Source organism: Protopterus annectens, chromosome 4.part0, assembly GCF_019279795.1.
Source record: "Protopterus annectens isolate FY-2018-M chromosome 4.part0, PAN1.0, whole genome shotgun sequence".
Taxonomy (NCBI): domain Eukaryota; kingdom Metazoa; phylum Chordata; order Ceratodontiformes; family Protopteridae; genus Protopterus; species Protopterus annectens.
Genome location: NC_056733.1, coordinates 512,136,545 through 512,150,572, shown reverse-complemented (window position 1 = coordinate 512,150,572; position 14,028 = coordinate 512,136,545). Strand labels below are relative to the sequence as shown.

The 14,028-nt window shown below is 42.9% G+C and overlaps 1 protein-coding gene across 2 annotated transcripts in view; it reads right to left on the bottom strand.

Annotated features, from left to right (window-relative positions):
- HECTD4 (HECT domain E3 ubiquitin protein ligase 4) overlaps window positions 1-14,028 on the bottom strand; it is a 5,422,508-nt gene that overhangs the window by 328,104 nt on the left and 5,080,376 nt on the right. For both annotated transcript variants that reach the window (XM_044068422.1, XM_044068423.1), the window contains exon 67: window positions 4,504-4,694. In XM_044068422.1, coding sequence (XP_043924357.1) covers window positions 4,504-4,694 — 191 coding nt within the window. The remainder of the gene's footprint in view (window positions 1-4,503; window positions 4,695-14,028) is intronic.

Sequence of the window (14,028 nt, the reverse complement as noted above, 5' to 3'; positions counted from 1 at the left end):
GGGTGGGACATCTGGGAGGTGCTTTGAGTAAGGGGCCTTGTTTATGAAGGGGATTGTATAGCCTCTGGATATTATCTGAAGCACCCAGCGATCTGTCGTGATGGACTCCCATTGAGCCAGGTGCCCCGAAAACCGCCCCCCGACTGCCTCCAGAGAGGAGCAGTCGGGCAACCCCTCAGGGCTACTGCGCAGGTCGATCGGAAAAGGGTTCCCGTGATCCAAAGTTCTTTGGACCCCCTCTGCCTCTGGGCCGGAGTCCACCTTGTCCCCCTCTGCCTCTGGGGGAGAAGGAGTCCTGAGCGTTCCGGGCCTGTTGAGATTTCCGGAACCACATCTTCTTCTGCCCTCGCTGGTTCTTGGAGAAGGACCTTTGAGGGGTAGAGAAGCGGATTCTGATGGCTGACAGCGTTTTCCCGTCTTTCTCGCTCTGGACCAGCGTCTCGCGGACGATCTTCCTGAACAGGGTAGACCCGTCAAAGGGAGCATTCGTGAAGGACGCCTTGAAAGGTTCTGAAAAAATCACAAAGCCAAAGCCAGGCATGATGCCTTAAGGCGATACCAGACCCGCTAGCTCTAGTGGCTCCTTCCGTGATGTGGGAGAGTAGCCGCATAGACGTATTAGACACTGATTTGAGAGTGGCCATACAAGCCGAGAAAGTCCATTTATCCTCGGCCAACATGGACTCTGGGGGAAGACTCAGTGCACTCTTTAACCAGGTACTGCTGCAGTCTGATTACATGGGCCAAGTAATTCAGCGCCTTAATAGAGAAGGTAGCTGAAGCAAACATCCGCTTTCCAATACGGTCCATTGCCTGAGACTCCTTGTCAGGGGGATGGACTGAAGAACTGTCCTGAGCTAGTTCCTTTTTGGTGGCTGCTGCCACCACCATGGCATCTACAGGGGCACCCTTGCTCCACGAAGCTTTGTCTGCAGGGGGACTCAGAATCTTGTTGGGCCTCCTGGGGATCGGCTCTACAGTGTCCGGTTCCTTCCATGCCCTGGTGGTAATCAGGTCGACCAGGGGGTCGGCTGGGAAGGACACCCAAGAGGTAGATGGGCCTGTGTCGAACGCCTCCAGGAATACCGACTCATCCGAGGAAGGTTTTTTGGCAGACCACCCCCCCCCCCTTTGGTGGAGCATTTCTATAATGTCACCGAAGGAGACGTCATCGGGGGGTGACTTGGGAGAACCTTCCCCTTCCTCAAAATCAGTATCCTCAGTGAGGGACTCAGGGGAGTCCAAGTGCCTCCTTTTGCACAGGTGTTTGTGAGGAATCTCCTTGGGGGGACTGTCCGAGGGGGGCTCACCAATGGATTCATGTTCCTCCAGGGGAACTGGCTGGGGAGTCAACGACGCAGGCTGTCCCTGGGACTGGATGATGGAGGACAAACCGAGCTGTGCGGGAGCAGGGGCGGATCCCGAGGAAAGAGTGAGGGGTCTTGATCCTCTAGAGAGAACCCTCTACACAACGTTGAATGCCGATGGGGAACCGGCTTCTCAGAGACAGGTGGCCGGCACCCTCGGATCCGACAAATGGATCGGTGTCGGAGCCGAAGTGCTCAGATCCGAGTGGACAGTGTGCTCCGACCGCAAAGGAGCCGAAGACACACTCACCCCCTCAGATCTGATGCCCGGCTCTCAGCTCCGAGAGCTCTGATCCGAAAAGGGATCCGATAAGCTCGAGAGCATGGTTGGCGTTGAGGTAACAATAATCTTCGCCGCTGACTCCCTGACTCTGAGGCTCCTCGGATCCGAAATCCGGTAGTGGATCGGAGAAGGAGCTATTGGGGCAAACAGTGGAGCTAAACTCCCCCCCCCCGGAGGGGGGGAGGCAGCAACACTCCCATCTGCAGCTGAGTTTGCAGGAAGCGACGCATCATCCAGTCCATATCTGCCTCATAGAGGCTACGAGTAGATCTGGAAGAGGCTGCCAAAGCTGTCCGGGAGGGCCGACGCGATGACCTCGAAGGTGGTCGGGCCTCCTCCTCCGGCGAGAAGCGTGGGGAACGGAGCCATGGGGAAGGAGGCTTGGTAACCTTTAATGGAGAGGAGAGAACCTTAGCTGGAGGGGCCGAGGGGTCCAATTCGGCCCGCCGTTTGTGGCTTCTCTCTCTCGCTCTTTCTTTCTCTCTCTCCCTTCTCTCTTTCCTATCCTTTTTTCCTCTCGCTCTCCCTGGGATGAGGTGGGAGGGTGAGTCCCAGCCAGGGGAGGAGGGCCAGATGGTTGGGCAACTGCAGCCGCTGTTGTCACTACAGAGGGAGAGCAGGAGGAAGAAGTCGTCTATTCCGCGGGTAGAAGACCCACCAAAATCAGCTTGTTCTTTCTATCTCGCAAGGCCTGGGGGTTAAAAGCTGCACAGATCTGGCAGCATGAGGAAAGGTGAGAAACCCCCAAGCAAAGAACGCACTAAGTATGACTATCCGCTGGTGACAGCTTATGGCCACACTCAGTACATTTAGAAAAGGTAGTTTTCTGACTTTCAGCCATACCCTTCACACACACACACACACACACACACACACACACACACACACACACACACACACACACACACACACACACACACACCTAAACGGAGAAGAAGGGCCTACTAGGAGACAGAAATTACCAAGGATAAGGGGATAGATTACATAAGAATAGGACTAATATATCAAAAAAGAAATAGAAAATACTACTCACACACAACCACTATACTACCCAAATATTTTAAGAAGATTACTAGAAAAAGTTACACTCGCCTGGAGCTCGTAAAATCCCATGCTTGGCAAAGCCGCGGCAAATGAGATCTGAGGATTGGAAGGAGGCTGCAGGGTAGTATGGGTAAGGGTGTGGAGCTCGGAGCTCGGATCTTTAGCTTGATATGCTGCTGGCTCAGATCCGTATCGGATCCGTAACCCACAGGTTGCTGATCAAATGAAGTTAACTACTTCAGATTATATTTTTCCAAGCACCTGGGATGTTACTATTCTCTGTAATATTTTTGATGAATTCACACCATATTACTAGAAAAAAATGGTCACACTATATTACATACTGATAAAACATAACCCTACTACATTTTCTTGTTCCTGACTGAAGTACATCCTGTACTGTGAACCAATGGAGTAATAATTACCTCACCTCTCCCCTGAAAAGGGACATCTAGCACAGCTGACTCACTCCATCAACACAATTAAATAAACAGATATTTTTCAAAAACATACATGTATTTCCATGAGAACATTTTAATAACGCTTTGTATAAATCTTAATGGACACGACATGAAAAGCAAAATGCATAACTGTATACAAGCTTACTGTCACAATAACGGGCAAGTTATGCAAAGAGCTAATCAGTTAATCAACAACACTGATTTCATGCAACTGCATCTGTGCAAGAAAAATTTTTATAAAGGCACTACCTGTAAACCACCATGACAGACATGCTTATCTGATCTTCTTTACATGATCCTTCCACTACCAGTACTTTTTCTTAAAATTCATAATGAACAACTTAACAAAAATTCAAACTGCAACATATAAATACATCAGACATCTCAAATGTTCCTACTCTTGCAGGTAAGCCCCTATTTTCAGGCGTATTCCTCCACACAATTTTCTGAATCCCCCTCAACATATGTAATTTTTGAAGCTGCCCAGTAAACAGAAAACCACACCGTAGGACTAACATACTAGTGGTGACACAAATCTCACACCATCCTTTTTCTGAGGCAAATAAATGACATTGTCTGTAACAATTTTGCAACACAGTTCATTAAGGTCTGCAGATTTTACACTGTCTCTATGATAATATGCTTACATTTTCCATCATTCTAGTCTCTCTCCTTTTTTAAGCATGAGTTTCTAAGAAGTAACCAACATTCCTAATGGAAGCAGAAAGAGTTATGTACTATTTGGTATTCACATTTTATGCTAATTAGATACCCAGATTTTATCTGGGTGTACAGACTTTTCAAAGGCCTTTGTTTGTATTTTCAATGTCTGCAGGTTGACAGATAGGAAAACATACATTATTAGTTCTTTAACTTTCAGGTGACTGACTGGGTCTACTCTTTAGCTTTGTCTATTCAAAACTGTTTACAGAAACTGCCGGGGAACTTGCAACAACTATCTCAATAATGAAGAAAAATTGGTAGGTCCCATTACTCGTAGTTACATTAAAACCTGAGGCCATGTTGCCGAACTGTAACTCAAGACAATATAGTATGTATTTTTATAATAAAGCATTGCCTAAACACACTTTACACAACCTAGTTGAGAAATTCTGAGACAAGTTATGAAAATGGATTATTACGTTTCTAGACAGAGCACACACAAGGGTAGCCATCCTTTTCACAAGCTATCATTGTCAAAAATGCACCTGAAGTATTTCTTTCAACACAGAATGACCGCCATGCATACTTTAGTTTACTGAGTTATTTTCAGATTATGATAAGCAATCAAAACCAGTAAGTCACTCACCAGTTATACAGTACAATGTCAACAAAACGTTTTACTTACTTAAAAGGCAGGAGACTCTAGGATCTGCAGCATCAGCTGGATCTAAGTAGACCTCATGAGGATGTAATCTTGCTGGTGTGATGGCAAGATGTCGACAAAGACGGTTAACATACTGAACAAGGGCAACATCCATTTCCAGGGTCCATTTCTTGCTGGTCTTCTGAGCATACCTGCTATCACTGTAAGAACATCTGAGGACAAATTGTACAAAAATGAAACATGCATTTTTTTTCAAATTTTAATATTACACATCAATAAGTAAAATACAGCTAAGAATGCTGAGAACATCTCATAAATGATGACTAAATAAAGCTGCAAATTAAAGGGGGGCATTCATTAGTTGAGGCAGGAAGCATGAATTTGTACTTACTGGACACTGAATTTTTAAATGTTTGTTCATGAAATCATTTCATTCCAAGGTTTCAGTTAGATGGAAAAAAACAGAGGCATTCACACCTCCTTAAAGCATCAATAGTGTTTCAGGCCTAGGAAAAGAGAATGACTACTTCTGGATCTGATCAAAAACGAAAAGAAAACATTTACAATCCAGATCTTCTTCCCTTGGAATGGAAGACTGATAATTCATCTTTTAAGTACTGCCTAAGGTAATCCTGCCAGTGACGTGTATGTGTCTTACAGCTAGGTGGAGGGCCAAAATTCAAACTACTTTAGCATATCACCAGAAGTGGATTAGGTGTGGTGGAAAAAAAAATAATAAATAAATATGAAAATTGAGACACGGAGTGTAGAATGATCTGCACATGTCAGAGAAAGAGGAAGTGAGTATGTGGTCAGTGCGCATGACTATAGCAATAACCCACGCCTGGGTGTGGGTAATGCTGGATTTACCCATGGTTGGCGTGGTTTGGTCCCGAGGGACCACACAAAGCCAACCGTGGGTAAATACAGCATTACCCACACCCAGAAGTGGGCTATTGCTATTACACAATGACATTATTTAAGAAAAGAAATAATTACTTTTCTTAAATAATGGCATTGTATAATGCCTCTTTACTGCCCTTCCGCAGCTGTCTGGTATTCTGCGGCAGTTCTGATGTACTGCGCATGCCTACGCAGTACATCAGAGCTATGGGCAAAAGCACTGTTTCGCGGAGATCTCAGTAACATAGCGAGACAGCTTTAAAATAAGCAAAGGATATCTCTGTTGCTTATTTTAAAGCTGTCTCGCTATGTTAAACCCATTTAACATAGCGAGACAGCTTTAAAAAAAAAAGCAACGGAGATCGCAAGATCTCCGTTGCTTTACTGTGTCGCTATGTTAAAGGAGTTTAACATAGCGAGACAGCTTTAAAAAAAGCAACGGAGATCTCCATTGCTTTTTTTTAAACCTGTGTCGCTATGTTAAACTCTTTTAACATAGCGAGACAGTGTTTTATACTAACGGAAAAAGTCCGGGCGACCGGACCTTTTTCTGTTAGTATATTGAGGGATTTACAATGGGCACGCTGGTTGGGCTGGCCAATCAGCGTGCACGTTTTAGGGGAGGAATTGTATAATAAACTTTTAACCATGTCAGCAGCTTCTTTTAAGCAGTAAACAACATAACTGCACATGTCCACAAATACATATTATGGTCTGCATATGTTTATGAATTTTGCTGAAACTGCTAGATAGCTGGAACATGTGAATGGATTAAAATGTGTCTGCTAGTCTGCTTAAGACTGCATTCCTTCCAGTTTCTCATGAGAGCATTTCACCATTGTAACATTACTAATGCTAAGTTGGGAGAAGGATGTTTTAACTAACCTATTTTTAGCACATTAACATATTTCATTTTAGATATTTAGTACTGTTCTAATGAATAACTACATTTACAGATCATAGTAGTAAAAAAGTTTTTATTGGATGCTGGCAGTGGGCTGATAGATAACACTTATTTTCATTTTCTTATAAAAATACTTGGATATATTTGTTCGGGGAGACATTACTGACTCTGGTTCAGTCTCCCACAAATGTGTGATTTCTAATAAATCTTGAAACTCTATTAAGACTGTTTATTTATTAAATTATTTTTTTCTTTTATTTCCTTAACAGAATGGTACTGGGACAAATCGTATCGATTCGAAGTAAATCGGGGGGTGGTACTGTGGATAAACACTCTGGGCCCTGTGACAGTTTTCTGTCTACTAGTTGCTCCATAGTATTAATTCATGAAGTTGCATCAATATTAGTCTTGACAGACTTTCTGTTGTATGAATTAACCAACATTTCTTTTCCCTACAGAACATGCTCCTGAAAAGGTAAGATTTTTTCTCTTTAATTATATCTTTGTCTTTATACTAACTAAAAGAATGAGAGTGGGATTCCTTACAAATTAAATATGATATTACTGAGCATTACAGTGGGTTTTTGCAAGTAAGAAATTTGCACCTGTAGAGTATGACTGGGAATGTGAGCGGGTTCCTTGCAAAAATTCACTTTGCAAGAGGTAGCTTTAGACTTACAAGAGTGAGTTTTGCAGAACAAAGAAGGCTGCACATTTGTGTGAATGACTATAGGCACGAGAGTGGGACTCTCTGCAAATAAAATTCAAAAAGGTATTATTGTGAAAGTGAATAACATCTGATCTTTCTAAAATCTACTTATTTCTCTAAAAATGGGAACAAAATCTAGTACTATAAAAAAACCAAATCAGGGCACTCCAGCAAAATATATGTTCCATCACTACAACAGGGAGAGTTGCAAATATACAGAAAGGTAAAACAAATTAAAAGAAAATGACAATAAGCTAGTTTTTCCCATTACAGGAAGCTATGATAATGACATTTAGCTAATCTGCAAAAGAGATTAAAAGAAAGAGGTAAAGTATCTGCTGGTCAGCTTTTAATGCATGGCAAGTACAATCAGAAGAAAAAATGGCATCAACAGTATGGAGTTTAAAACACAATACAGCAAAACTAAATTAAACTAAATCATGGTCAGCAGTGGATTTTCAAACTATCTTAGATTCCCTTTCTTCAATAAGAATAAACCCTGCAAAATATGCCAGAACACTTAGGGGCCATGTTCAATTACAAGCTTCACCAGGGGACAAACAGCAGCTGTCTGTCTGGAATACCCCGTGGCAACCCGCTGCCTCGAAAAAGTACATACGATGGCCTTGAACAGATATTACAGCTATTTCTTCAAAACAAAAAGGTCATTTTGTTAATATTAAGGTAAATGAAATAAAGTCCCATTTTTGATAGATACAGGTGCCACTAGTTAATCTCCCTTTAACAAGTACCCAATTAAACGTGTAAGAGTGTTAGGACTCCCTTTAAAATATAAAGAAACAGAAAATGTTTCTATACAGATAGGAGCCTTAACTGAAAAGCATGGTTTCCTTGTTGGTATTTCTGCACCTTTAAATATTTTAGGCCGGGATTTGCTTTGCAAACTACGGTGTACTATATTCTGTACTCTAAATGTCAAGTATCTAAATCTTCCTGACACATCTCCACTTATTCAGTTCTGCTTAAGCACATACAATTTAGAGGAAGAATTGCACTTTACTTTTTTCCAAACTACTGACAGTCATCAAAATAGTAAATTAGAACTTTTGGAATCTGTACCATCTCATGTCTGGACAACTCATAAAAACGATGTAGGATTAATTAAAAATCCACTACCTATTCAAATAACTTTAAAATCTAATGTCTCTCTCCCAGCCATATGTCAGTATCCCCTCTCTCTGCTGTAATTGAGTCTGGAATAAAACCAGTCATTTCAGCCTTACTGATGCAAGGAATCATAATGCCTATGAAGAGTCCATGTAATACCCCGATTTTACCTGTAAAAAAAAACAGGTAAGGAAGCTTATAGATTCATGCAAGACCTCAGAGTAATAAATTCTCTAGTAGTGCCAATTTTCCCATTGGTACCAAACCCTGCCACTGTACTCAGCTGTATACCACTATCAGCTACTACTTTCTCAGACATACATATTTCCTCTGTTTTCTTCTCTATACCAATTCATCCTGATAGTCAGTATCTGTTTGCTTTTACTTACAAGAGACAGCAGTACACTTGGACATGACTACCTCAAGGTTATATAAAATTTCCCACTTTGCTTTCTAAAAAGATGAAGAGACAGTTAGATAACATTAAACTCCCTTGTAATTCTATCTTGGTACAATATGTAAATGATTTGTTACTGTGCTCTACCTCCCTATCCGGGTCTATATCATATGAACGAAAGTTCATATGAGCGAATGCTCAATGAGCAAAAAATGCTGGACATCGAAAACAATATTGTGGGGGGCCGCACCCCCCCGCTAAATATATATACCAACTCCGAGATCGCACTACAGTGAGGAAAGGGCAAATACTTCAGTCGTCACTGTACTGCGATCTCACAACACGCATCTCAATGTCCGGCATTTTCGCTCATTAGAGCATTCACTTATATGAACTTTCATTCATATGATATAGACCCCCCCCCATCCAATTGCCAGACTGATGCCATATTTTTGCTTCAAATGTTGGCGCATCTGGGATTTAAAATTAAACTTCAGCTGTGGAAATCTAAAGTCCAGTACTTAGGACATTTGATATTACAACACATTTTACCATCTCATATTACAGCTATACAAAAGTACAGTTTTGTACCTACCATAAATGTAGGTGTTAGAGTGTTCACACTGCTGCAGTCATTACACTTGGGTTATCCTGCCGTCAGGCGGTCCCCGCAGTCGGCCAGAGTTCCAAAGTCTTGGTCCGGCGTCGGTTGCTGTTGCTTCTTCCCTGACGTCAGTGCGCCAGGGGTATATAAGATGCAGCCGACGCCATTTTCTTCAGTTTTTCTTGCGCCAGATGTCAGGTGCCCCCAACAGGTAGGCAATACATACTGCTAATGAAAAATATACATATAAAATAAAAGCAATAACTTCAGTTACAAGCAAATATACCACAAAGGTTGTATAGGATAGAAAGGTATGGATAAGTCCAGCTAGTTCATAGTGGATGGAGGGAGGGTAACCTGGACTGCAGCAGTGTGAACACTCGAACATCTACATTTATGGTAGGTACAAAACTGTACTATGTTCATCGTGTTACACTGCTGCAGTCATTACACTTGGGTAGAATCCCAAAGCTAAGGTTGGGTGGCTGGTCTATAAAGAGTTAGGATTGGCTATGAGACCCTGCAGAACTGCAGTGGCAAATCTTGCTCTGGATTTAGAGTAGAGAGGCAGGTGGTAGTACTTGGTAAAGGTGTGCACTGAACTCCAAGTTGCAGCCTCCAAAATTTCCTTGGTAGGTACTCCTCTGAGAAAGGCTGTTGAAGTGGCTGTTGCCCTGGTGGAATGTGGCCTAATGGTATTTGTGACTGATTTTCCATGCTGTGTGTAGAAGTAACGTATACAGTGTCCTATTCATTTGGAAATGGTCTGTTTTGAGATAGCCTTGCCCTGTGATCCTGCAGCATATGCTACAAACAGTTGCTCAGTTTTCCTGAAAGCTTTTGTTTTGTCCAAGTAGAAGCGTAGCTGCCTGTGTATGTCCAAAGAATGCAGAAGTTTCTCCCATTTATTCTGGGGGTTTGGATAAAAAGTTGGGAAATGGATGGTTTGTTTTAGAGCCACACTAGTTATCCCCTTTGGCATAAAGGTAGGGTTTGTTCTTAAAGAAACCCTGTCCTGATGAAAAATTATAAAAGGTTCCACTGCCATTAATGCCTGTAGCTCTGAGACTCTTTGTGCTGAAGTTACTGCCAGGAGCAGAACTGTTTTCCTTGATAGAAATTTTAGATCGCTGTATTGGCTGGCTCAAAAGGTGGTAGGGTCAGTTTTTCCAAAACGAAATTGAGGTCCCAAGTAGGTGTTGGTGCTCTCCGGGGCAGTCTTATGTTTTTAGCAAGGGATGACAGAATAAAGGAGGATCCGAGTTGTAATATGCTGAAATGGCAGAGGCATGGATCTTAATTGATGAAAAGGATAGGCCTCTGTCCAGCATTTCAGTTAAGTATTGTAAAATCTGAGGAATGTTTGGAACAAGAGGGTCAAGGCTTTGAGCCTGGTTCCAGGCGCAGAATCTCTTCCATTTTTCTGAGTAAGCTTTCCTGATGCTCGGCCTCCTGGCTTCTAAAATGACATACATAACAGCTTTAGAGAGAGGTGTTGCCTGTTTGACTAATGTATCTGCCATGCAGCCAGGTTTAGGGTTTTGAGCTGACCATGCAGGATCTGATTGTTTTGTTGAGTCAGAAGGTGTGGAATTTGAGGCAAAATCCATAGTGGGCCTTGAGCCAAGTTCCTTAAGATAGGGTACCAGTGCTGGCGTGGCCAGTCTGGAGCAATCAGGATCATCTGTGGTTTTTCTTGTCTGGCTTTTAGGAGTACCTTTGAAAGGAGAGGCAGTGGCGGGAAGGCATAAACTTTTAGGTTTTTCCAGTTGAACAAAAGAGCATCCACTTTCCATGCTTGTTTGTTATAAGTCCTTGTGCAGAATTTTTGTAGTTGGCAATTCAGTGGGGAGGCAAAAAGATCTGTCTGGGCATCCCCATTTTTGCGTTACCATGCTGAAGATTTGTGGATTCAATTTCCATTCATGAGGGTCCATGATATTTCTGCTTAGATTGTCTGCCAGAGTATTTTTCTTTCCTGGCAGGAATTGTGCTTGCAGGTGAACTTGATATGTTAGAGCTGTGTTCCACAAGGTCATGGCTTGCTTGCATAGGGGATAAGAATGAGTGCCCCCTTGCTTGTTTATGTACCACATTACTGTGGTGCTGTCTGTCTTTAGTAATAATTGTCCTGGATGCAGAAGGTCCTTGAAAGCTGTTAGGGCATTTTGAACAGCCAACATCTCTTTTTGATTGATGTGAAGATGCATCTGTGGTGTCTGTCTGTGGTCCACTTGCCTGAATGCATTTTCCTGCCATATGTGTTCCCCAGGAGTAATCCGAAACATCTGTTGTTAGAGTTTGCCTGGTTGTGGGTTGGGTAAAAGGCTGACCCTTGTTTAGGTGACATACCTGTGCCCACCATCGAAATTCCTGTTGTAGGCAGGGAATCATTGGTATTACTGCTTCTAAACTGTGAGAGTGTTGAGTCCAAATACTTTTTAGGTTACCATTGTAATTTCCTCATATGCAATCTGGCATATGGTATTAGCAGTATGCGGGATGCCATGAATCCCAGGGCCTGCAGAATTTTTCTTGCAGGGAGATTGGACTTTTTTGCCAGTATTTGAAAATAGTGAGTTAGTTGAACTTGTTTGTCTGGCGTGAGGTAAGCCATCTGGACCATTGTATTTAAGCTGGCACCCAGGAATATAATCTGTTGCGAGGGCACTAGTTTTGACGTCTTTTCGTTTACTGCATACCCTAGAGAAATTAGCAACCTTTTTACAAATGCCAGATGCTGTAGAAGAATGTCCTTTGTCTCTGCTTGAATGAGACAGTCGTCCAGGTATGGATATATTTGAATTCCTTTTTGTCTGCAAAATGCAGTTACTGGTGCCAGGCACTTTGTGAAGACGTTGGGCGCAGTAGATAAGCCAAAGGGCAGTGCAGAAAATTGGTAGTGCATTGTACCAGCTTTGAATCTGAGGTATCTTCTGCAATTTTGTCTGATAGGGACATGCAGGTATGCCTCTTTGAGGTCCAGAGTAACAAGCCAAGCCTTCTTGCCTAGCATGGGTAGAAGCTGCTGTAATGTCAACATTTTAAATTTTGGAATATCCAGGTAAGTATTCAGAATTGAAAGGTCTAGTATGGGCCTCCAGGCCTTGTCCTTTCTGGGGACCAGAAAGAGTCAAGTAAAATCCTTGTCCTTGTTCCTGTTGTGGTACTTTTTGAATAGCTCTCATATCCATTAGGGCTGTAATTTGTTTTTGTGGCAGGTCTGGCATTCCTTTTAGCCTTGGTAAAGCATGAAAGTGGAACCTGTAACCTTGAGTCACAATATTCAGTACCCATTTGTCTTGGGTGATTGTTTGCCAGTTTTGAGAAAAAAGTGCTAGTTTTCCCCCTAAGGGGGCTTTCAAAAGGGATGTGCTTGGCGTACGAAGGGGAAAGTCATTGTGAATGTTTCCTGGAAGGTTGAGACTTGTCCTCACCTCCATTTGGAGTTGAGGTGCCCCACTGTCGTTGTCTGTTTGAGCCTTGGGGTTGAGATCTGCCTCTTAGGCATCTGTATCTGCCTCTCTGTGATCTGTCTGACACTGGAAAGGACCAATTCTTCGTTGGCCAATTTCTGCTAAACCGAGGTGGCTGTACCTGTAAGAAATCCTTGACTGTTTGCATAGATTTAGCTTTATCCTCCATTTTCTTTAACATCTCTTCTGCCTTAACACCAAACAAGGTATCATGCTGTAAAGGAGTATCCAATAATTTTGCCGTAACATGATCCGGTAAACTCTGTTCTTTTAACCAAGCATGTCTTTGAATCACAGAACCTGTAACTGCGGCTCTACAAGAGGCCTCTAAAGAATCAAAACCACATTGCAGAGTATGTTTTCCCACCTGTTCAACTGCATGCAATAAATCCTGCATTTCTTTACAATCAGGAGCTTCTGAACTTGCAAGTATTTTCTGTTTTAACTGAGCCATTAAATATTGTTGGTACTTAAGCATGTGAAACTGACAATTTAAAGCTCTTACTGCTAAAGTTACAGAAGTGTATACTTTCTTCCCCCATCTATCCAAAGCTCAGGAATCTCTGTCAGAGGGTACTGGATTTTTTGCAATGGAAGCCTTAACCTCTTTTGGACCCTGGGAAATAGTTTCTGGATCAGCAGAAGGGTTTTTGTAAAGAAACTTGTGAGAGTCAGGGACTCTATAATACCTGTCTGGCTTGGCTGGAGCAGGGGGCAAAGAATCAGGAGATAAGCTAGATTCAGAGAACACATCATCCACAATGTCTAGCACAGGCGGAATAGCCAGTGGCCTGTGTTGAGGCAATAAAAGGAAATCCCTGAGCCTTTTCTTGGATTCTGAGTAATCCTGACTTTCCTAATGGAAATGCTCCCTCATGGTATGCAAAGTTTCCCCAAAAGAGTAATTCTCATGAGGAGAGGCTGAAGGGATAGATTCGTCAGCATCAGAGTCTTCATAGGGGGGTAGAGAGTATCCCTGGTCTGAAGAGGAATCAGAGGAAATGGAAACCTGATCAGAGGAATCATAGTCTGTATCCTGCCTAGGCCTTTTCTCAGGAGGGGGATGGGAACCCCTGATTAGAGTAATAAGGTCTTCGGCCATTTTAAGCATGTGTTTCTTAGGCATGGAGGACTGTCCAGGAGAATGCTGTATTTGTTTCTTTGTCTTTTATGGTACCTTCATCTTGGCTGTTGTTTTAATGGTAAGTTGTGAAGGTCTGAAAACACCCTCAGAAGCCAATGCCTGCTCAGCGGCTCCGGACCCATCTGAGGGCTTAGCTTCCGTAGGCCCAATACCTTGAGTTTCCAGAGGCCTAGTTGTCTCCACGTGGGAGTCGAAAGCGGCCTGTGGCTTTGAGGTAGCGGGTGTCAGGGGCTGCGAAAGCACCTCACTGATAACCGGCGACTGGCCTGGAAGAGGTTTCG